The 25,457-nt window shown below is 35.5% G+C and overlaps 1 protein-coding gene across 4 annotated transcripts in view; it reads right to left on the bottom strand.

Moving 5' to 3' along the window:
* The window catches only part of TSPAN12 (tetraspanin 12), a 63,234-nt gene that overhangs the window by 28,888 nt on the left and 8,889 nt on the right, over positions 1-25,457 (bottom strand). For all 4 annotated transcript variants that reach the window (XM_016125252.2, XM_016125251.2, XM_016125254.2 and 1 more), the window contains 2 exons: positions 20,475-20,557; positions 19,230-19,365 (listed from right to left, as the gene is read on the bottom strand). In XM_016125252.2, coding sequence (XP_015980738.1) covers positions 19,230-19,365; positions 20,475-20,557 — 219 coding nt within the window. The remainder of the gene's footprint in view (positions 1-19,229; positions 19,366-20,474; positions 20,558-25,457) is intronic.

The raw sequence follows: 25,457 nt of genomic DNA, 5'->3' as shown, positions 1-25,457 counted from the left end.
GTATCTGACCTTGGCTCCCAGTGTGGTCTCTCTCACTTGCCTCAAGATCCAGCACAGACAGTAATCATTCACGGATTGCTTTGTAGCTCCTACCAGGTAGCCCCAAACAATCAAAGGCAGCGGCTGACCTTGACCTAGACAGGAGCTCCTCACAAAGGGCCCCAGAAACAACACACCCAAAGACTGGTGTCAAATCACAACATAGCACCACCTGACTAGCCCCAAAAGCAGCACACTCAAAAGGTGATCTCAACAGGTACATGAGCCTGCTGGTACAAATCCCACTCCTTGGGGTCAGCCCCCACATAGCTGTTCATACTATATGTGCATGGCCAATACCCACAGACAGTCATTCTGAAAGTCACTATCAACCACTGACATGCCAGCAGCAATCAAGGATTAGCTACAGCAAAAGAACACACACAACCCACACAGAAAGCAAGTCCAGAGCCCCTGGCACAGGTGATCAGAGAGACTGCACCACTAGGCCACACAGAACACATACTACATAAGGCAACCTGACCAAGGCTGGAAGACACAACATATCTTCCTACTACATAGAAATCAACACAGAGAGGCAACTAAAATGAGAAAACAAAGAAACATGCCACAAATGAAACAACAGGAGAAAACTCCAGAAAAAAGATAAATGAAAGGGAGGCAAGCAACCCACCAGAGAGAGAGTTCAAAACCGGTTTATAAGGATGCTCAATGAAATTAGGAGGGGAAACAGATGAGCTCAGTGAGGACTTCAACAGAGAGATACTAAGCATAAAAAAGGAAACTACAAAAAAGAAACTATCAGAAATGAAGAATATGATAACTGAAATGAAGAACACACTAGAAGGAATCAAGAGTAAACTAAATGAAGCAGAGGATCGATTCAGCGAATTGGAAGACAAGGTAGCAGAAAACACCCAATTGGAACAGCAACAAAAAAAAAGAATCAAAAAAAAAAAAATGAGGAAAGTTTCAGAGATGTCGAGGACAACATTAAACATACCAACATTCAAGTCATAAGGATACCAGAAGGATAAGAGAGAGAGAGAGCAAGGGATTGAGAACCTATTTGACGAAATAATGACAGAAAACTTCCCTAACCTATCTAAGGAAACAGATATACAAGTCCAGGAAGCACAAAGAGTCTCAAACAAGAGGAACCCAAACAGATCCACACCAAGACATATTATCATTAAAATGCCAAGGGTTAAAGAAAAAGAGAGAATCTTAAATGCAGCAAGAGAAAAGGAATTTATACTTAAGATACTTCCTTTCATTCTGCTAATACACTAGAAGGAATCAAGAGTATCCTTATAACCAGTTTTGAACTCTCTCTCTGGTGGGCCATCTGCAAATCTAAGTATCACAAGCCTTAAAATGATTAGAAGAAATTTTGTGAACATAGTACTCCAGGTCAGTTTTTCTGTATACTCTCTTTAATGTTTTATGTAGGAATTCTAGACATGAACAATACTATATTTGCACCTTATGTTAGAGAGAAAAAAATGTTCAACAACTATATGCTTATCTTTGAAAACCCTGGGAAAGAGTGAGACCCCAGAGAAAAATTACACTACAGGATACAGTAGTCTCCCCTTATCTGCAGTTTCCTTTCCTGCAGTTTCAGCTACCCATAATCAACTGTCTGAAAAAATTAAATGGAAAATTCCAGAAGTAAACAATTCACAGGTTTAAATCATATTCCATTCTGAGTAGCGTGATGAAATCTTGAGCTGTCGCACTCCCTCTCAGCAGAGCATGAATCATCCCTGTGTCCAGTACTTACAGGCTGCAAACGCTCCCTGCCCGTTAGTCACTCAGTAGCTGCTTATCAGATGGACTCTTGTGGTATCGCAGTGCTTGTGTTCAACTAACCTTTATTTTACTTAAAAATAGCCCCAAAGTGTAAGACTATTGATGCTGGCAATTCAGCCATGCCAAAGAGAAGCTGTAAAACACTCCCTTTAGTGAAAAAGTAATAGTTCTCAACTTAATTGCTCTATTTTATTAGTTGTTGCTGTTAATCTCTTACTATGCATGATCTATAAGTTAAACTTTGTCATGAGTATGGATGTATAGAAAAAAAAAACATAGTATATACAGAGTTCAGTACTATCTGTGGTTTCAAGCATCCACTGAGGGGCTTGGAACGTATCTCCCATGGATAAGAGGGACTATTCTACTTTTGCTTTCTCGTTTCCCTAACCTAGATTCTTTTCAAAATTGATGTCTAGTTACAATGAAAACCAAAGCAGCCCTGAAAAGGCAAGAAAACTCTAAAGATAAAAAGTGGACATGGTCCAGAATTATGTATGCTATTGATAGAGAGTAAGATATACCTGGATTTTGCCTTGGGGATTACCATGCTGATTTCTGGATTAACTTTATATGCTTTAAATCCCATTTGAGTTATCTGTCTCTTGCCTCCTGGAGTCACTGACCAGCTTATGATGTCTGTGCTGCACCAGCAGGAAGGCCCCCAGCACAGGGCCTAGGGTCAGTGCCCAGAGATATGTAATACAAGCAACATCTAAGTAACTCAGGCTTATGGATCCAAACAACAGTGCAAAAACTATGGGCATGACATACATATAAAAGTAGCCATTATTAACCAACTTTGACTTCTTAAAGTGAGCTTTACAATGGACTAGTAAAACCATAACGTGGGTTGTATATGTAAAGCATATATATCTAATACAACCTCCCTACAAACTCAAAACTGAGGTTATCAATCATGGGAATGAGGACGTAAGATCTATATAAGTTGAATAATCTTTTATCTCTGGGAAAACTCTAAAATGATTGTATCTTTATGATTTCTAGAGTTCTCATTTGATGCAGGCTCTCTTATAAAATAATTCCCCTGTCTTTATTCCACTTACACTCAGGGGCACAGATTTATTTCACCTTGAGATTGAAAGTACAAGTTTCATAGGCATTATAAAATTTTCTTAGAACAAATTAAATTTAATTCAAATAAATATGTGTGTGTATACACACACAAAACATATATATGTATATGTGTGTGCATACACACACACACACACACACACACATACACACACATATATATTTTTTTACAAATAATATTGCAGCTTCCTGGTCAGCTGCCTCTGCTTCATTGTCATTGCATTATCCTCAAACATCTACTCTTTTAATTCCAAGGAAAATTTTAAATGTCAAATCCATTCTTAATATAATGTACATAGATCAACTGCTTTTATACCTACATTTTTTTTTTTCAGTAAGCTCTGAATCCTAGATAAAGTTATCCTTATATTGATTATTGCACAAAAAAATCACTCTGCCACTGTTTAGCTTAAGGGCTGGATCTGAGTGAGGCATCTATAAAACATGGTGTTAATCCCCAGTTCCAACAGAACAAAACTGGCAAAGAATTAAGCAACAGCTCCTACTGAGCTTTGTTATGGCTGGAAGTGTACACACATACCACATTTCACTACAGAACCATCTGTTGTCCTCAACGGTATTAGGAACACATATATATCTCTCCTGTAATGGTGTTGGCATGTGTCTCTCATGCTTCTTACCTTCCCAATGCATGTGGTTTGATGAGATGCTCTGTCCCAATCTAGTTTGCAGAATTACTCTCTCTTCTCCTTGAGGGCTGTCCTACTGGAATGGTGGGAAGAGCTCTAAATTTGGAGTCATGTGATTGAAGTTTAAACCCAGCACTGACATATACTCTTGTGATCTTTTGGTAAAATCACTAAACTGCCCTGGTATCAGTTTGCCCATCAGTATAATGAAGATAAAAATAAAGTCTTCTTCAATGTTACCATCAAAGTTAATTTGATACATGCATGGGAAAGAAGTTTGAAAATTTTTTAATTTGTAAAGCATTATACAAATGCCATTCTGAACTAGTTAGTTTGTGAAATAATAACCCAATTTTGGCTTGTCTTCTCCTCCTAGACGCAGCCTTCATTCCCTGCAGTATGCCACAGTTTCTTCCTCATTGTTTTCCGGTATTTCACCCCTTGTTCTTTATCATTTTGCTTTTCTCCTTCCCTCCATGTAGCAGAGTTTCCCTGTCTGCTGTACATCAGTCTTCAGAAGCTTCAGCTTTTAAACCAGTTGGCTGCCTTACCCACAAGTCACAGAGCTCACTTAACTGCCAGACCATCGGTTCAGACTGGTAGGGATCTTGTTCTTAAACATTATTTCATTCCCAGTGCCTAAGTGGTACCTGTCACACAGCAGGTATTCAGCAAATATCGGTGAAAATAATGATCAGCTTACCAACTGAAAAAAACAATTTCAGATTTCCTTGAGTTTCTCTGAACCCTGAGTTTCTTGTTATCATTTGACTCCCCCTGACTTCTGTTTACACATTTCTATTTTAAATATCACTTCAATGTTTTCCTGTGTCTTTTTTTTTTTTTTGGATTCTACTATGATAATTTAGTGTGCCTTTGAACATTTAAGGTAATTTACATAGCTAAAGAAAAGAATAGAACTCTCCCCATCTTTCCTGAGTTACTATCAACTAAACATTTTAAACAAATGAAGACTGGGAAAGAGTGTTTATACAAGAGAATTAGTATGCAATTATTTGCATTAAAAACTATTTTATTTGCTTTGAAAAGTATTCAACACAGAATTCCTTAAAATAGCTAAGTTCCCCTATTGTAATTAAACTAAAATTTGTGTTCTACAAATAAGTTTTATCCCTAAACACATATTCATGAAGAAAAATTCATCAAATAAGACAAACTGATAATAGGACGCATCCCCAGAATGATTCAATTAATTAGTGATGTCTTTCACCAAATCTCTCAAACCGAAAATAATTACCTTTAGTTAAAAAATGAATACCCCCATTGGGTTAGACAACAGAAGATTAGATAAAACACTGTATATAAAATTGCTTTGTTGACTTTTTTTTAACTATACAAATGGAAGGACGTGGGCTCTAAAGCAGATCTGGCTTCAGATTCTGGTTCTGTTACATACCAACTGGATAACCTTGAGCAAACCACTAAGCCTCATCTTCCCCACTTATATGAGAACATTAAAAGCACCTTGCAGTGTTGTGCTAAGAAGCTAATCAGATAAAGCGTTGTCTCATGGTAAGCTTAAATGGTGGCCATTATTAAGAGTAACTGTTAGAATATAAACTCCATGAGGACAAGAGGTATCATTGTGTTTTGAATACTTAACATACTGCCTGACATAGAGTACATACTCAATGAATATTCCTTGAACAAATATAACTATGATTAGAGGATGACGTGAACAAAGCTATTCATTTCCTTCTAAGACGGTTGGTGTCACTCCCACTAATGAATATCTAATTCCCCATGCGAATATAGCTGGTATTTTTCAAACATTTTTATTAGGAAACTAAAGCAGGAAGGGTGTAGAGGGTGGAGAACTTCTTCTTTAAAAATACTGAAATCAGTTTGTCTGTTATTTTAAACTAAGATTGACACAGAATGGCAAGAACGGTGGAGGTTACCAGTCCTACATCCACTGGAAGTATTTGAGGAGGAAGGGAGGAACATGAAATCCCACCTTGCTATTTATGCCACTGGTGACTTACAGGTAAATGTGTCCCCCAATAGAAATAAAGGGGATTTATTCCCCCTATTAAATGTTTTATATCATTGTATGTGCCTACAAAATAGTAAAATCTCAAGGAGGTCCTTTATTAAAGAAACATTTATTAATAAAAATGAGCTGGTTCTCTGACACTTTCAACCCCCAGGATTCCCTCTAAAAAAGCAGATTAAACATATGCCCTTATCGCTTTCCCTCTTGAAATTTCACTAAAGCAACGATAAAAGGATATTTTAAAAGGTAAAAACCCAGAGAGGAGAAGAAGAAAGAAAGAAAGAAGAAAAGAAAAAAAAGAAAAGAAAGAAAAGAAAAGAAAGAAAAGAAAAGAAAGAAAAAAAGAAAAGAAAAGACAAAGAAAGAAAATAACAAGCATATAAGTCCGTACTCCCTCCGTACGTCCTTCAATTCCTCCGCCCTTCCTCACCTGCCTCCCTCCCGTCCATCCTACCCTACCACACCTCACGACCCCCATCCACCCACTCATCGCTACAAACTCGCCAGACACAACAGCAAGTATATTTTGGAAGGTACAAAGACGACGAAAGAGTAGCAAATTTTCCAGCAGTCATTCAAAACCTGAACATTCAACCAGTGGGGAGAGTTGGAAACAACCTGATTCAAACTACAGAGCCCTCCAAATGCTCACATATTGGCAGCCACAGATATTCCTGGAAGTGGATGAAGGTAGATCTAAAAAGAGAATGACTTCTTGAAAACCTGTTTAGGAAGAAGTTAGACTCTCAGGTCCCTTCCCCAGACTATGTAGCTAGGTGAATACCCATCCCAACCAGTACAGAAGTTGGAGGGTCGTTATTCTGTGGCAACAGTAAAACAGAGCCCCAGGACTGGGGACAGTAGGTACAGCCGAGGATAAAGTACAGTAATGAAAACAGAATTGAAGTCCAGATTTAGATATCTTTTCCACAAAACTCAAAACTCAAATCAAACAAAAATAGCACTGGATTTCTCAATGAAATTTTGGCAGCCAGAGGACAGTGGAAGAAATACTTCAAATTTCTGAAGAAAAAAATGATTTCTAACCCAATGAGGGCATGTTGCATAACTTTTTCTATATAATATATATATAAAATCCTTCAGCTACCAATCTTCTCTTTGGGTGAAGGCTTTAATTTTGTTTTTACTTTTATCAGAGTACTTCATACACATAATTTATAGAAAAAGTTATGCAACATGGCTGAAAATTGTAAGCAGCCCAATTATACTTCATGGTGATTGGCACTAAAGGCGGGTGTGGCAAATGGAAACTCTACACTCAGTTATCATCATCCTTTTGCTAAATTTTCCTTCAGTAGCTCAAAATAGGAGCGCTACAACAAAATTTAATAACTGTATGTTTAAATGTAATTTAGAACCCCCACCCAGAGGTCTCTGTCACTAGACCCTGTATAGAAATTTGGGGAAGTATAGAAATACTTCTCCTGAAGTACTACTCATTGAAACCACACATATAGTCAGCTCAAATCAGTGTGAGATAGATTATTTTTCAAGATAGTTCACGAAGCTAAAAATCTTATGTTATGGACAATTTCATTCAATGAGAGAGGCCTGGATTTAGTTTATTTGCAGAAGAGAGACATATATGTATGTATATATAATCAAGTATTATAACTATATAAAATTAAACATCTATAAAAGTATATAAAAATTTGTAAACTTATATGTACTTATATGTACATATGTGCATATGCAAATGTGTGAATACATACACAGGTGTTAATGTACAAATAATTTATTGTGCCAGAGATTTACATATATTATATAATTCACTCCTCAAAAATTATTACCAAAAAAATTATAATTTCTGTTTTTAAAAAAGAGAAAACATAATATTCATTCATGACTGAAAGGCAATGGAACACTGAGTTTTTCAGAGCACAAGTTCTGGAGCCAAGCATTCGGGATTTGGATTCCAGGTATATTACTAAATAATTGGACAAGCCATTTACCTTTTCTGTGTCTCATCTGTAAAATGGGGATAATAGTAGTGCCAACTTTATACTATCATTGGGAGAATTTAATAAGTCAATACATGTAAATTACACAAAACGGTGTCTGTCTACCACATAGTATATATTATATTAGGGATGCTGGTGGTGGTGTTAGCAATATCTCACAATCCATCACCTATAGACTTCCGACTTCTGGGCATTCATGCATACAAGTACATGTTCACACAGGTATATACAAAAACTTTCCATTCTTTGAACTAAGGAGGAATGACCTAAAACTCCTATGTTCTTTGACCATTTCCAGTAGAAAAAAAATACCAATAATATCAAAAGTTTAAGGATGGCCAAGAAAAATTATTTCCCTTTTCCTTCCACCTAATATAGCTAGTTAAAGGTACAAACACTGTTTTAATTGCTATGTCAAAATCCTTGACAAATTACATCAAGAATTTCATTTTGTCTTTGTTTTGAACTTAAATTAAGTCAGTCAGATTAGCTTCTTTTTAAGATTGATTATAAAATTAATTTTTGTTCCAATTCACATTTTACAACTTGTATAATAAAGTATGGTGCCATGTAGCCAATGAGCGCTTAACGGTTCATTAAATAGTTCATAAAAGCACTGATAAATAAAAGTGACTTATTTTATTTTTACATCTTTACCTCTTTACTGTTAATAATTGATATTAATGACATTTTTAAGAAAATAATCATTGCTTTTATATAAAATATCTCAAATAATTTTCACTTTTGGGAAAATAGATTCATTTGAAATTTTCATTTCTAATTTGTATCAATCTAATGAAAACAAATAAAGCAATCTGCCCTTACAAAGCCAATTAATTTACTGAGTACTTATATTTACTGAGAATATTAAACTTAGTAAATAGTTGAGAAATATAGGAAAAGACAGTTTTGATTACTAAGACCTTTCCTATAGAAAATATATTCTATTGATATAAAACTTTCCTCATTCTCTCCAGCTTTATAGAGTACTATGAGACATATACTATTTAAGGGAAACAAAAAATTCTGTATCCAACCTACCAGAAATAGACAAAGCACTTATTTTCCAAACTGCTTTTCTACATAAATTCCAACTGGAAAAGAATGTTTATATTAAAACAAAATTGTAATGTCTTCCTTAAACACTTTTACATAAGTTTCTTTGTGTATGCAAGCAATTAACTAAGGATACTTCCTCAGTAAGAATATATTTCACTGAGAGAAAAATAAAAATTATAAACACTAAAGAAGTTGTTTTAACCTGCTACTCTTAATTTATAACTAAAAACTCAGATTGTTTTTTCATAAACAACATTCAACATATTTTGAAACCACAAAAGTCATATTTGCTTATCTTGGAAAATTAATACAACTTGAGATTCGCTTTCCCCAAATAAAAAATTTTTCAAAATATAACATACTTCACTGGACATTTTAGTATTTTAAAAACACAGGGCCTTTTGACTCCTGTCTACATGCTACATAACCAACACTTTTAATAAACAAAAAGTTCGATTAAAGGCCTGCATTCACTAAATGATAAATGATAAACTCCAGCCTCTCTCCTGTCAAATACTAAACTCTGCAAACTTTCAGGGCTAAGTATGTCTATGTCAGTTGTTTATTTTTCCTTTCCCAGTGATTGGAGGTTTAAAAATATTATATTACTTATAGTTAGTAAATAAGAGAATTCCAGTACCAAATATTTGTACAAGATAATGGAACAGCCGACATTCTGTTAAGAATCCACTGAGACTAGACTACTAACAGTCCCAAAGTGCTTGCTGTTTAAAACACACAGCCACACGAAGCCTCTGTTTTAGCCTCATTTTAAAATGACGTCGTAGCAGAGACAGTCTTGGTACTGTCTGAAGGCCAATTATTCACCATATCCTATGTCCATCTACAAAATTTTCAAAGAAAAGTCAACACTAAATATACTTTCTTTTAAGAATCATAAATAAATGAGATCTGTCTAATTTAGAAAAAGCTAGAACAATAAATCAGTTTTCAAAGGAACAAAGTCGTATAACTCCAGATCCCATGCAAATATTCAAGCTAAAGTAAGAAAGTCTTGGCATGCTGTGGTCCTGTGTACATGCTTATATCTGAATAAATACAGAAGATTTCTAATAATGTATCTTAATTTACACCCTTTTACAATTTTATTTACACTGGTAATTGCTGAGCTAATATCTTTATCAAAGGTGTTGGTGAAGTTCAAATTAGTATGTGTGTCCTTCAAGTGTTGTTCAAACTTTTCAACAGAAAAATGTGTTATACCAGGATCTCTGAAGGTCTTAATTCAAGGGCTCTGAGTTCCCAAGGTCAATGATCTATATCATGAGCAGTAAAGCATTAAGACTGAGGCAATAAAGTAGGTGGACAGTCCAGACAGGTCCCCACACACATAGATAGTTTCTATTGCTTTGTACACTAGCTCTGCATGCTCAACCCCATCTCTAAAGATTTACAGGGTGTTACTGGTCTTTAAAGAGGTTGTCTCTACATATTATTGGGCCATTCTTCAGAATGCAAGACAGGGAGCCCCATCACCAGAATCAGGACAGGAAAGAGCCAAAAGTAAGGAGCTTTTGAAATATCCTAAGAAATGCAGCCAAATAACACCAGACTCAATTCTGATGCAGATCATGCCTCTCACTCAGACCCAGCCAAATGTGGCCGAATCCCTCCCAAACTCATTATCTCAGGCACCTTTATGACACCTTTTATAAAACAACAGGTTTGGAAATTGGCAATTTTAAAAGACGTTTTATTATATAGAAAGAGAACTCATACTTTAATATCTGCCAATAACTTTTGAAGCTATCTATAGCTCTATGTCTGTGAAACTTCTTCTAAATCATATTCTTTTAATTTTTGTGCCTTTATTTTCAGATGAGATATAATTTGAACTTATTTTTGTATATTCTCCAGAATAACCACAAACCTATCTGTTAAAAAAGTATTAATGAATATTAAAGAGTAAAACTGTTTCCCTTAAATTTTAAAAATCCATGCATACAAATATTTATTACAAGTGGAGAGATTTGTTTCTTTCTTTCCTAGATAAATCAATTCAAGCAAAAACACTTTCTTCCTGAACCAAAAATATATTTTCTTCCTTATTAGAAGAAAGTATAAGAACACAGCATGAGTCACAGTCACGCTTGATGTTCAGGGTAAAAAGCCGTGTGTGAATAATGATAAATGCATTAAATTCTCACCAAAGTTGCCCAAACATCAGTAATCAGGCTAATTGATAGAAAACACACTTTTAATTCAATAGGATGAATTACAGAATGGTTTTAAAGAAAAACACTTTTGTTATAAATATTTGAGCTATAACAATGTTGAAAAGTAAGAGGCCCTTAAAGACCTGCTTTCATAAACAGATCAATGATGATCTTAAGGGTGCATATCAATTATCTGTAGGTAAATGCTTCTAACATGCTGGAAAAGTTAGTTCTCAAACGAGTTAAAGCAGTTCTACAACACTCTCCTTATACTAGTGAATTGTTCATAAAACTTTTTCCCCTGGGACTGAAAACTTGCTGTAGTGTTCCAAAGAATTACTGTTCCCACTCTTCCATAAGAGTCCTTGACGCCGACTTGTTTCCCTAAGGGCACCCTAGCCTGGCAACCCAGTGCCTAACTATATTTTGCTATGATATCAGAACTGCATACACCCAGATTAACATATGAAAAAAAATTCTAAAACATTAGACTTTCCCACCTGAGTACCTTTATTTTGTCATCAGTAAAGGCGCATCGTTAGAATAAAAGTATGTCTTCCATTCTCTTGTCTATCATTTCAAAAAGGTTCTCTAAATGTGAAACCATGTTAGCCTAGAGTGTCAAGGCCAGGTAACTATTTTCTCTCAGATAAACGAGCAAAAGGCCCAGAAGAAAGCAAGAACGAACACTGTCACTAGGGTTATGTAGCAAAAAATAGAGCAAGCAGTTCACATGGCTCTTCAGGTCATAAAACTTCAAACTGCAGAACACATAAGCACAATATTAAGACTCTACATGATTTGGCTCTAGGTCACACAGCCAACTCTCAGCCCTGCATACTTGGAGTTCTTTTAATGTATATACACCATAGAGTTCTTTTTAAAGTAACTTGAAAAACACAAAGAACTTTTTAAATTAAAATATATTAATTATAAAAGGCAAACTTCACATTGTCCCATTTAAAAGTTATTAGTCCCTGTCTTCAACTAGCTATGCAAACCCTGTACAGAACTTGAAATTTTTAAATATTTTAAATGCTAGCTTCATAGAACAAACACCAAAAGAATTCATATTTTTACTTAATTAGAAATGATTCTTACATTGGCAAGTATCACCTAATAAAATCCCTATATTCTTAAAGACAATGTTTCTAAAATGTCTTCCTAGTTGTAATCGTTTTAAGGAAATTTGTAGTTTTTAAATTTTAAAGTTTTAAAACTAAAATAATGGTAATTTAAAGAAAATTCTGAGATAAACACTTTAAGATAATTCAAATGTATTCTGTAACAGGAATATGAGATGATACAACTACAATATATATACATTTTTTTCTTAATTTAAATTAGAGTTTCTGTTATCTGGGTCACAAAGGTTCACTTTAATCTCAGCATATAACCAGGACCTATTACCTGAAAAAGGGGAAAGATGTACAAATGACAATTCCGAAAATGTAAGTTATTTAAATTTATGAAATTTCATGAAAAAGGCCTAACTTTAATTCATAAGCTATTATTAGTTATCAGCTCTATTAGAAACTGCACATAAAGTAAATATTAAACAGAATTTTCTTAAACATTATCTGAAAGCTACTTTCCTCACCTGGCTTAAATGACTTAATTCTCTCTTTTACATGTGTTTTATGCCCTCTTATTTTAACTCTGCACATTTAGGCATACTGTTTCCTGAGTCATCTAGACAGTGATATGATTTTAAATGAATGTCCATATTTTATGTTTGCCAAAGGAAGTCAATAGACCAGCAATGTCAAAGCAGATGAGAAAACAAAAACGCTGCACAATTGCTAAATTAGCCTCAAGGTAGCGTTTGCTGAACTGGCGACCAGCATTCACAGCTGGAACAAGCCCTTCTATAGCACGTGCTGCTGCCAGAGAAATACCTTCCTTTGAACTCTGCTCACTCTAAGGACATTCACCAATTCAATGAATATAGATTTATACGACTTATATGTAACGAAAGTTATCTTAAATGTACATGTTAAGAAACAGTGCATAAGAAAGCTCTAAATGTTTACTATGACAGAGTACAGAAATACAAATATTTGAACCATTCATACTTCAAACTCTGAAGTAAGTAAAAAGTCCAATGAGCACTCAAAACCCTGTCACAAAGACCCAATAAATAAGGCCATGAATTTCATACAATTGTCCTAGGTCCCAGTCTCTGACATAACATTTAAAGACATGTGTTCACATGGTTTTCTGAGGCATAATTAGAAGTGGTCATACTAATATCACTTATGAAACAGAAGTGCTCATGGAGTTCTGCCTTAAGTTCTTAAGCATACAAAACTAGATGCTGCAAACTGAGCCTCTAGATCCAGAAATGCCTAAATCATCTTCAGTTTCCTCTGCTTGAGATTTTTTTTGAGTTTAACATCTAAGTTTAATAACTATGGCTTTCAAAGAAGTCTAGTTAAAATGCAAAATAAAATGCAGACATTGAAGGGATATATTTCTCTTATGTGAAAAAATGCATAAATGTTAAATAATGCTTTATTTCTCAACGTCAAGTAATACAAACATTACTATCATGTACAATTCTTTATTCATAATTCTATCTCAGCAAAGTCTACTGAATTCAGCCACTGCCCACCAGTCCCCAAAGTCTTAGTCCAGACTCCAACCGAGGCTTCCAAAAGCTATAGTGCAATCACTAACAAGGCTTCCCAGTGCCTCTGGTCCTAAATGTTATCACTTCTTCCCATGCTGGAAACCCCACTGATTCTCTATAACCAAGAGAGAACATCAGACTCCCCTATAAAGACCTTTGCAATTGAACCTACTTCACGTGCTTCTCACTGTACACCGATGCCACATCCACACTGAATTTCTCAGTTATGTCTAAACTTTCCGTGTTCCTTTGCTCCTCCATGTCTTTGCACGCACTCTTCATGTTGCTATATAGCCCCTTCCCTTCCCTTCTTCCCAGAACGCTCTGACACATTTTCAACATCCAGGTCAAGTAGAGACTCTCTTGCAACCTGCCGAAAGTCTCCAATCGCACCTTATTCTGTGTTCCCACAATAATTTATTTATAACTTTAATATCGTGTTTTCCTTTGTTATTTTCTTTGTATTCTCCCCTTTCATCTTTGTATTTCAAGTGTCTGTCACAGACTGGGTACTCCATATATGTTTCAGGAGGGAAAAAGGAAAGAAAAGGAGAATGGGCAGGAGGAGGGGAGAAAGGAAAGGAGAAATGGTTTCCTCCTTTGACAGGATGAGAGAACTATGGCAGGACTCTGCAGGCCTTTTAGAAAAATGACATTAAAGATCATATTTTTTAAAGTTAAATGACTGCTTAATGCCTTGGAAGTAAAAATGAAGCTTCTTTAGGTCCTACGGAAATAATGCCAATAATTAATTAAATGTATTATAATGGTGGTGTCGTGGAACAAAACATGCATGGGCTTTGAGCAGGCTGCATTTGAATGTTACTGACATAAAACAGTGACTGTGCAACTCTGAGCATCCTACCTTCACTTATCTGTAAAATAAGTCTGACCACATATGGTTGCTATAAGTATTTTCTCAGAAAACAGGGGTAAACACTGGGCAGATGCTGAATATGGAGTCAATAGTATGATGGACCTTGATTTATAAATAAAGTTTCAAAGCTATCAACCAAAACAAACCAAAAATAATAAAGATATTAAATTTAATAATTTATTTTTAGCTTAATAACTTATGACTAGCTATATAACTATAAAATTTATAACTACTTAAGAGAAGGCCTCAAACAGAGCTTATAGAAAATTAATTGCTTTTTAAAGATATTCCTATTTCGTGCTGTGATTTGAAACACAAAAAAACTGAGAATGGTTAATTTCTCCAAGACCATTAAAAATTGATTTGATTACCATTACGAGAATCATTTCAAATCTGGTTCAATAACTGTATATGTTAAGAAAGCTTTAAAAACGTATCCAAACAATCAATGGCCATATGAAAATTCTCTGGAATAATAAAATTGGCAAAAAAAAAAAAAAAAGAGGAAACCTTCCCCTTTTAACACAAAGTACTGCTCTAAAACATGTGACATGCGTCCGACTTAATTTCTGACCATTACTTGACTAGTGGTTTTCTAGCAGTTGAGCATATATTAGTATCACATTCTGACAAATGATGATCTCCTGATGGGACATTCAGCTGTTGCTAGTATTGTAAACATGTCTGTTAAATCTGTTTACATTCCCCCTGAGCTGGCACAGCTTTCCTAATGCCTACATTAATAGCAAGGTAGAATTGCAATAACAAATGAATTTCATTTAGACTATGGCTAAAAGCCTCGAGAAGTACCCATCCAAGGCTTAAAACCAATTTCCATTTAGCTTCAATTTCTCTTTTAAAGAGAAATTTCTGCTACTTAAATTACTTTGAAAATCATGGCATAATCAAGTTTATTTTCTTAGCCATTTTTGGCTTGTTTTCCCAATATAATTAGAATTTAATTATTCCTAATCTCCTTTAGTAAATATATAAAAAGTTTCTATCCTATGACAATTTCACATTTTATTAAAAACAAATCTAGTCAGGGCCAGGGGAGGGAGGGTGCCATTGAGGGGATAATTTTATGAACTATATAGATGTCTAACCGATGTACTGTATACTTGAAACTAATTTAAATATATAAATAAAATAAAATAAAATAAAATAAAGAACCTCAGGATAAGGAAAAGAAAAGAAACGAAACGAAACGAAACGAAACGAAACGAAACGAAAAGAAAAGAAAAGAAAAGAAAAGAAAAGAAAAGAAAAGAACCTTAGGTTAAAGCAAAAAGAAGAAGAAATCTAATTAGAGTAGGGTCACCAGATTCAGCAAAGAAAAAATACAGGATGTCCATTTAATTTTGAGTTTCAGATAAACAATGAATAATGTTTTAGTACATGTGTATGACAATATTGTATGTAACATATTTACACTAAAATATTATTCATTGTTTACCTGAAATCTAAATTTAATTGGATGTCCTGTATATTATTCGAGAATCTTAAATTAGGGTATTTTAACAACTTGCATCTATAATAGGTGGGTCAAATTTATGACCAGGTTTCACCAGAAATGTTTTCCTGTGGGTGGTCTCTTAGCCTGCAGAGTTGTTCTTTGGGAGGTGTGAGTGGGGTGGGAGGGCAGGTTGGTTATAAAGATCTATTTTAAAGCTCCCGCACTTTTTCCTGATCATTCTAATGAATAATGGCATTTTGACATCTGCTTGAGCAGCACCATAGCTAAGTTGCTAGTTCTTTTTCAGTAATCACTCAAGAGATATGAGGGCTCTCAGAGATACTGGTTGTCTTAAAAAACAAAAACAACAACAAACAAAAAAAAGGCTTCCTCCTGCTGATCTAGTTTACAGGTCTTAAACAAGAAAGAAGACTTTGAAAACAAGAAAATGGAAAAGTTAGATTGAATGCATTCTGCTTGTTTAAATATTTACATCCAAAATAAAAGTAAGAAACTTCCTTAATTTTTTTTTTTTTTTTTTTTTTTTTTTTACTTAAAAAGAAAAACTAAAGGGCATAATGGAAGAAAATATAAGGGCTGTCATTCCAATATTTGCCAAAGATCTATTAAATCATGTCATATTTGCATCAGATTTCCTCCTTTTAACAAGCCATTCTTCTTGTAGTCTAAACCTATATAACAGCCAGGCTCCTCCTTTAAAATCTCATTCTCTTCACCACCTTCCAGGCACCATCCTCCATCAGATGTGCTGGCTACCGCTCCTCACTCTGTTCTGATTTCCTGTCAATTATTCAATTTAATAAACACTTATTAAAGCAATAAGCAATGTGAATGGCTCACATTATCAAGTTGTTTGTAGTGTGGTTATAAAAAGAGGAATTTACAATAAGGGAAATGCATTGGACTTATATATAAAAGAACTGAGGAGAGCCCGAATCTGGAGCATTCCTAATAGGGATAGAAAAGAAGGGACAGGTTCCTGAGACTGTAGAATTAGAACTTACAGGGATAGGCAACTGTTTAGAAGAGGAAAGGAAGCCAGAGAAGAAACCACCTGAAAAGAAAATCAGATATGATTGGTTGACTGGCAGATAAATGGGAGTTAAGAACACAGATCATTCTTAAGGAAGGGGAAAACTGCACTGAGCCTAGACAGAATAAGGTCTAGAAACATGCCATGAGAAGAGAGGCAGCCCCATGAGAATGGGAATGAACTGCCACAGACAGTCAATGAGAAAGAGCAACCAAGACAGACACACTGAACAGCAATGCACCAAAAGCTGCTTTGTGAAAAGAAGTGCATCCAACAAGCAGAGGAGGGTGGGGATAAAGCTCAATCAATCTATGCTGGTCACCATCCTAAAGGAGGTGCTGACCCTTTGGAGCTGAGCTTAGAGCTCCTTCTCTTTGCCTCAGAGCATCCAGACTAAACCATATTAGAGGTGTTAGAGTAGTGGAATTGTCTGTCACACACACTAATCTCTTGGCAAAAATTAGTAGTGCCCATATTCTCAATAAGCATTTGAAGAATGAATGAATGGACAAATTAGTGGCACTTAGAACCTCAGTCCTCCATGTCACCTTTACATCATAATGCTCTTTCTGGCCTCACAAACTAGCCTCTCGTGTACAAGTCTTTATAACTCATTCTGCCTCAGGCAAAGACCAAATAACTTTGCTCTTCATTGACTTGCATTACCAGCATTCAAACAGCCTAATAAAATCCATAAATTTTTTTCAAAATGTTTTCCTAAAAGCGTTTGGGTTCCATGATACTTGCTGTCTGTCCCACCTCAACCCCATCTTAGTCCAGAGACTATCCAGAGTCATACAAGTTCGGGGTAGGGGGAAGAATAGCAGTTATACGTAAATTGGTTGTGTAAGTGAAACATTATTGTAGGACTGTGGTTTTTAAAAATGACCGAGATATTTTTAAGTTTAAAATAAATTATCCATCCTTTAAACTCTAAGTTTCATATAAAGTCCACGGCCCTTAGTTTATGTTTAAATTATTGCCCAAATATCTTAAATGGCAAAATATGATTCAAAACCCTTCCATCATTCACCTTCTCAATGTACCAAAATGGAGTAGGTAAGGCGATGAGTAGATTTCCCTTCACTGTGGTTTATTTTCTGCAGTTTTTCCTGTTTCTCAGTCATGGAAAAACTTTTCTGTTTTCCAAGAAGTCAAGAAATGCATTAACACAGGTTGTTCCTGGGAAATTCAAAGGTTTAATTCAGCTTCACACTAACATTGTTTTAATTGGCTTGGAACGGGAGCCAGTTGAGCACTGGTGTGCAGAAACTCTCCTGAGAGCCAATTTGCGCTCATCTCTTTGCAACTCTGCATTCAGTGATACCACACTGGTAGCCCAAAATGCCCCATGCTGGGAGTGTTTACCCCACAGAAATCTGCAAATGCTACAAATCAGGGCTTTTTTTCTGCTCACATTTAAAGTTTTTGTTTTGTTTTGTTTTTGATTTATTTATTTATTTATTTTTATGCTCCCTACAAGGAAATAATGCACAACTAGTTTGAGAACCACGGCACACAGTTAAAATTTTTTATGTTCCTACAAGGAATATCGGCACACAGTTAAAATTTTTTTATGCTCCCGACAAGGAATTAATGCACAACTAGACTTGAGAACTACTGACAAGGAATATACTCAATGAATTAAGTTTAAGAGCTTCTGATATGTCCACAATTACATGTTGGCAGCCTCACTGCCTAGTGCCAATAACATGCAATATTTTATATAATCGATGTGCTTCAAAATCTATATATAATCTGTATTTTTAATTGACTCAAATCTATAATGTTAAAAGAGAGTTTGCTAATTTTTAATTACAGGTTTAATTATAGATTTCGGAATCATAGAATTTGAGTGCTGAAGGGAATTTAAGAAGTGATCTAGTCCAATTCTTTCAGAATAAAAAAAAAAAGCACTAAGATCATATAAACTGACACTCACTGATATACACTAACCTATTATAAAGGCAGCACCAGAATTTCAATGTCTGCCTGCAACCTGACCACCTGAATTTCTATGTGAGTTTATATGGTGGATTTGTCTTAAAAGAGAGAGAGGAAGAAACAGAGTTCCATTACGACTGCTCGGTTCTAGTCCCGAGGGACCTGTGTGAGAGCATGACGACAGAAAAAACTCATACTTTCAAATGAAAATGTCAACACATAGCCTGAGTAAAATAATTAAATAGAGCACATATTTCCATATTTCATCATTTGAGTAAAGCAAATGCTTGTATTGAAATCATCTCTCATGGAAAGAAGACTTCCCTTCTCACAGGATGGTGAACAATTACCACAGATTGGAGCATGGCTATCACAGTTCCCTAAGCACATAATGGTGTGCTCTGATGGAAAAATAATACATTACTGGTTGGTCTTTTTAAGTATAATAAAGAGAAGAGAGAAACATCATACCCATGCAAGAAGCAACAGATTTCTTTTCACTGTTCCACAGTATCCTAACATCCCCACAATGATCAGGAAACAGCAAACAGCAATCATGACCGGATGAACTACAGGAAAGTAAGTCAAGATGACAGCCTCCTCCACCCTGAAAGGAGAATAATAATGTCACATTATAAATACGATATAATTAAAAGACACTCAAAACATAGTACAAGCCACAATTGTTATTTGTGTTAGTAATCCTATAAATCGACATGCCTCAAATGAATGTATTGCTATTTTCAACATCATTGAGCTATTGCTATTGCTTGTTTGCTTTATTTTTGTTTAGTTTTTATGCAAGTGATACATTCCTACTTCAACTCATTTAAACTATATTATATGATAGGACTCCTTTATAAGAAGTTGACCTACTATTAGCTCGGAAGCGTCAGCCTGAGGGAACCACACTGGACTTTTTGTTATTTCCCAGCTGAGAAGAATCTCCTCCCTCCTCTCTTTCCTGATCTCAGGCTCCATGTACAGCATTTTATTTCTCCCTGAGAATTGATCCTTCCTAAAGATGTGGAAAACTGCTATATAAAGGAAAATTTTAATATTTCTATATTAAAAGAAAGAGGAAGGGAGAGAGGCGATTTTTGTTAGAAAACTAAGAAAAAAAAATCATTAACTACAACCAGAATAGTAAAACTAATAATAATGATAATAAAAATTACCATTACTAAGCTTCACTGTTAAGGACTTTATAAAAATGTATCTCGGTTAATCCTTAGGACATTTCAGAGTGGTATATGTTGCATTCCCTGTTCAGAGGTGAAAAAATTGAAGCTAAGTGAAATAATTTGCCTCTCGTGATGTTAGTGGATCAACCTCTGAAATTTGAAAAAAAAAAAAATGGCATTACTGGGTTTGGTTTTCATTTGCTCAGGAAAATGAAAGTAAGAAAGCTAGCAGTGATTTTCATAGAGACAAGTAGCTCTGCTGTCCTTTATAGGCAAATATAACATCACCAACAGGAGGACAGGCGACTGTTATTTTATACCCATAAATGTTCTCTAGGATCCGTGGCACACCTTAACGACAATGCTAGAAAATGCAAGCTCCGTAACAAAGGTAGCCAGCCATGGGCAGGGAAAACTTGCTGAATGATTGTGGAAGAGCACTACCATCTAAAGAGCTGCTGGCAAAGTTACCTAGAAACTAGTGCCTGAGGAAACCTAATGAAAGAAATCAATTGTTAATTGTAAAGCCTACCTTGTTTCTGCAGTTAAAGTCAGAACATTATTTAGGTAGTCCCTCATCCAAGCAGAAACTGCCAACACGCTGATGGACATTAACTGGCAAGAAAAAAATATAAACTGGTTACCAAACAGTTATGCACTCTATGCCAGATTAATAGTAAAAAAAAAAATTAAGGACTTTTGTTACATAATCATTACGCTTTTTACCCAATTACCACTTCCACCTATTGAAATTTATTGTTATTATAAATATCTGCCATTCCATTTCGGAATTATGTCACAGCCATTAAATAGAATGTCACCAAATAGGATACGGATAGATATACTATTGAATTGCTGACTCCAGGTTCAAGACAAGAACTGCACAAGATGAAGACACAATAGGACTGAATTATCAAATCTACAAGATAAGCTTAAACCATGTCATATGTAAAAGCAAGGAAGCAATCAAAAACTACAGATGTTATCAAAAAAAAGTCACAGGCTAAAGTTCAAACAATTTGAGCATCAAAATAATAAGAAGAAGAAGAAGAAGAAAAAGAAGAAGAAGGAGGAGGAGGAGGAGGAGGAGGAAGAGGAGGAGGAGGAAGAGGAGGAGAAGGAAGAGGAATGCAATGGTTTCAAGCATCGAGTCTGCTAAAATATCTTAATTCATAATAATACTTAAAAGAACTCACTGGTCACCTTTGTAGGATGCTGGATACTCAACTCATTATTTAGAAAACTAATATGAATTCAATAGTTACCCTATCTTTCCTATACAAACCAAAGACACAAACACTTAATGAAAATTTTTATAGATGAATTTCTACTAATATGTGAAGGAAGCATAACAGAGTACCACTGTTTAACAACGTCTTCTGGAATAATGAATTTCTAAGCAAAGATCCTTCATGGCTGCCAAAATTATCAGGTCAGTAGTTCTCAGTCCTGTCTGTACATCAAAATCCCCTAGGACTCAAATTACTGAATTCAGAACCACCTTGGACCAATTCTTGGGGCCTGGGCATAAGAAACATGTAAAGAATCCACAGATGTTCTAATGTGTAGTCAGGACTGAGAACTACTGTGTCATATGAAAGGCTGATGGGAACTTTTAGAATGGAGAGATCAGGGTGACTTAAAATACCAGACCCCCACTGATAGATCTTAGTATCAAAAAAAGGAACAACCAGATATAATATCTCCCAAGGTGATGCAATCAGACGTACACCTTTGAAATGTTTTTACCAAAAAGTCAAACCTGAATTTAATCAAACTTCCAGCTTTCACTTTATATGAATTTCAGGGAATAGATTTAAACTTGTTAAATACCACCGTGGGGATGCAATCAGCAAAATCAAGAACATGAGAAATTGTATGGGACAAATGATATAATCTCTTCAATTAAAAAACTGACAAGTGGAAAAAAAAGAAAGGAAAAATTGTTACAAATTAAGGGATTTAAGAGATTACCCAATGCAGTATGTTGACCTGGATTGAATCCTGATTTGAACAAATCGATCACAAAGAGACATTTATGAGATGACTAGGAATATTTTAACATGACTGGATATTGAAAAATATTTAAAAATTATTTATTTTAGATATGGCAAAAGTATTAAGGCTTTTTTAAAAAAAAACGATTCTTTAAAAAAATCCTTATCTTTCAGAGATATATGCTGAATGGTTTGATAAATAATCATGATGCATGGGGGTTAGTGGGAAGTTTATAATTATTAAAACTGGATAATGGGTAAGTGGGGATTAATGATACTGTGCTTTCTGCTTTTGTATATGTTTTAAATTGTTCATAATTCAAGTTTATTTTTAAACAACTGTCTAGAATGCATTCAAAACGAATCTTCCTGGGAAGCGTTTCCAAAAGTTGAAAGTCAAACCCTAAGTTCTGAAGGTCTTTCCTACTTTGATGGAAGTTTTTCTAAAATGTGCCTTATATTTATCTCCTTAAGCACAATACAGAGTAATTCTACTTGATTCTTAATAATTTCTGTAACCTTAATGAATATCAGTTACCATTATATGTTACAGATTTATCTTTAAATGATGAAGTAATGAATATATAAGATTGGAATGTGTCTGTACTGACTCAAGCAGTGGCCATGAAACATGCTTTCTGGATAAAGGCTCCAAGGTAAGCAAAACATGTAGATCTCTGACTTCTTGTGCAGTGAAGTATGGCTACCTGCTTAGAAAGTCAGCTAGTGAATTCCCTAGTCCTTCATTCAGTTGCAAATACTTACTCAACACCTACTATCTGCCTTGTATTGTCAGTGCCAGATTGGGAGACTCAACAATAAATAAGAGAAGCAAGAGCCCAGCCTGTATGGAGCCTCTTGTGGGACGTAATGAATAAATATATAAACCAGATAATTACAGACTATAAAAAGTACCATGAAGCAAAAGCACAGAAGAGAGAGGTAACTTGTTCAAGGTCTTACAGACTCCAAGTGACTGAACTAGAATTCAAATTCGGGCCTTTGGTCTTTGGGGCTTTAGGCTCAGTCACTCACTGCTTTCCAAGTTTAGAGATGAACATGACAAGTTCCACAGACAGTGAGGAGACTAACCTGCACAGCATGCAGGTTTCCTTTAAAGAAAAAGGTGCAGGTGGGGGTTGCAGGGGTAGTCTACAGTGATTAGGCTCAGTCTGAATGCTTAAACCATAATTTGGTGAATGGGGTTCAGAGGTCTTTGGCCTAAAACATGTTAGGAACCCTGAGACCATAATTCAGAGAATTAGGCTAGTTATTATTATCCTCATTCCCAATAGGAATGAAGAACAGATTGTAAACCTAATAAAATTACCCAGTGTATTAACCATGCTTCTAGCTTCCATAAACTTAATACTTTAACATCTGTTCTACATGCTTATGCTGGACATACGTTGGTCTGGACAAACTGATAACATGCCTGAGCTACCTCGTCTTGGCTGCATGCCCTTCACCTACCTACCCTTGGGAGGAGTCCTTCTCCTGAGCATGCACTTTTCATTTTCAAATACAAACCAACCGGTCCGGTGTCCCTACACCCAATCACCTTCCTTACTGAGTTCTCTCACTCTGGGTCACTCTACACCTGTCCTAATCATTGAAAAGTCCAGGTGCCAGACAACTAGAGACAGGTTCTATACACCAGAGGTTGCTAAAATTATTCAAACTAGACGATGCAAACCCCCCTTACCCTGCCTTACTTGTTCTTTCTTTAAAAAGCCACAATAAAAGTACTTGCCCAGTTTCCCCACCTCTCTGCCTTGTGACGGACCCCAGTGTTTTCCTTCTTGGCCCAACTGTAATGAGACGTCTACTCCCTTGGGATCTTCAAGTATAATAAACTATATTTTTAATGGAAGTTGTCTCCTGATGTGTTGGCCTTACCATACCAAAATAATAATAGAACCTGCTGAAACACACTAGCAGGGAACCATGGACCACTTAATTAAATCGGAAGCTACATGTTCTCCCTCTGTTTGGTTATTTATGGATCTTTAAATACCTTGTAAGTTTCATGGAGACAGGAAAGTCTATTAATGTGCTATTTTATTTAATTATGTCAAATAATTCTCCCCTCTTTTTATCACTCTTCAAAGTAGTAACTGACCTTGGTTTCTCCATTCTCAAATTTTTTACTGTTTAACCAATTTTCAGTATCATAGCTCAAGTGTCAGTAAATAATCATATTCTTCATTTTGCATAATGTATTATTAGTGGTAGTCTTTATACACAGTTCTTCCATATATAATGAAAAGTGCATGTCTTTTAAATGGCATATTCCAAAACATTTCCAGTATGATAGAATGGTTAAGAGCATGGGTTTTGATGTCATTTTTCTATCTAAAAAACATGTATTGATTGATCAGCTGTGCTTTGCCAGGCACTATGCGATGTGATGGGCAGTAACAGACATCATCTCTGTTCTATGGTGAAATTTACTAAGTGATGAGGATGCACATTAATCAACTCATCTGAGATATAAATGCATAACTACAAACTGTAATAAGTTTTGGAAAGTAATAATACAAACTCCTTTTGAGGTGACTAACCTATTTCATAGGGTCACAGGAACTTCTCTAAGACAACTGAGATCTGAAAGATACTTATCGAGTTCATTAGGGAGAAGGAGGTTAAAAAGAACATTTCAGTTAGAAAGAATAGCAAAGGTCCCAGTGTGGAAGACATCATGCAATGTATGTTCAACGAAGAGAAACTGGCACATGGTAAGGATAGAAAGCTAGACAGGGCCAAGATCACAGAGTCGTAGAGGTCATTTTAAGGCATATGGCCTTGACCATAAAGACAATGAAAAGCCATTGAATCAAAAAGCCTTAGTTTGAATTCCAGCTCTGTTCCTTTTAAGCTGTGTGATTTTGGGTGTGTCATTTCATCTTTCCTAAGCCCCAGTTCTCACATATTAAATGTTATAATAATAAATCCAACTTCATAGAGGATTTATGTGATGAAAAATCAGAGTGGAATTCATATATATATATATTTGTATGTATTTACTTATCTCAAGTCACTTTGACCTCAGGGCTTTGTCTTAATCTTTCTTAGTCAGCTTAAGAGATATGACAACTCCAAAATCAGTTTGGAAATGGAAGCTTCACATATCTGAAGGTCTAACAAATGGGTCAGTGCAAACATGCTGTGATATAACTACCTATTGGACTTCCGTGGCTTTCTCAATTTTAACATCTCAAAAACTGAATTCATCTCCTTTCCTCTGGAAACCTGTATGTCCCTCCCGTCTCAATAAATGGTATAATCGACGCTTCAATCACAAAACTGGCATCTTGGCAGCCAACTTAATTCTCTCCCTCTTCCTCAGTCCTACATCTAATTACTTGTAAGTTCTACAGATTGTTCCTGCAACTTGCCTAGTGGATTCCTCCCCCTTTCCTGCCACTTCTGGGTAGTTCGGGTCCTCAACCTCTTGTCAGGAAATTACAATCACCTTATAATAGAACTCTCTGGCTCACAGATTCCACCTCGAATTC

Source organism: Rousettus aegyptiacus, unplaced genomic scaffold (genome assembly GCF_014176215.1).
Source record: "Rousettus aegyptiacus isolate mRouAeg1 unplaced genomic scaffold, mRouAeg1.p scaffold_m13_p_13, whole genome shotgun sequence".
In the NCBI taxonomy this organism is placed as follows: domain Eukaryota; kingdom Metazoa; phylum Chordata; class Mammalia; order Chiroptera; family Pteropodidae; genus Rousettus; species Rousettus aegyptiacus.
This window is presented reverse-complemented; position numbering and strand designations above follow the sequence as displayed.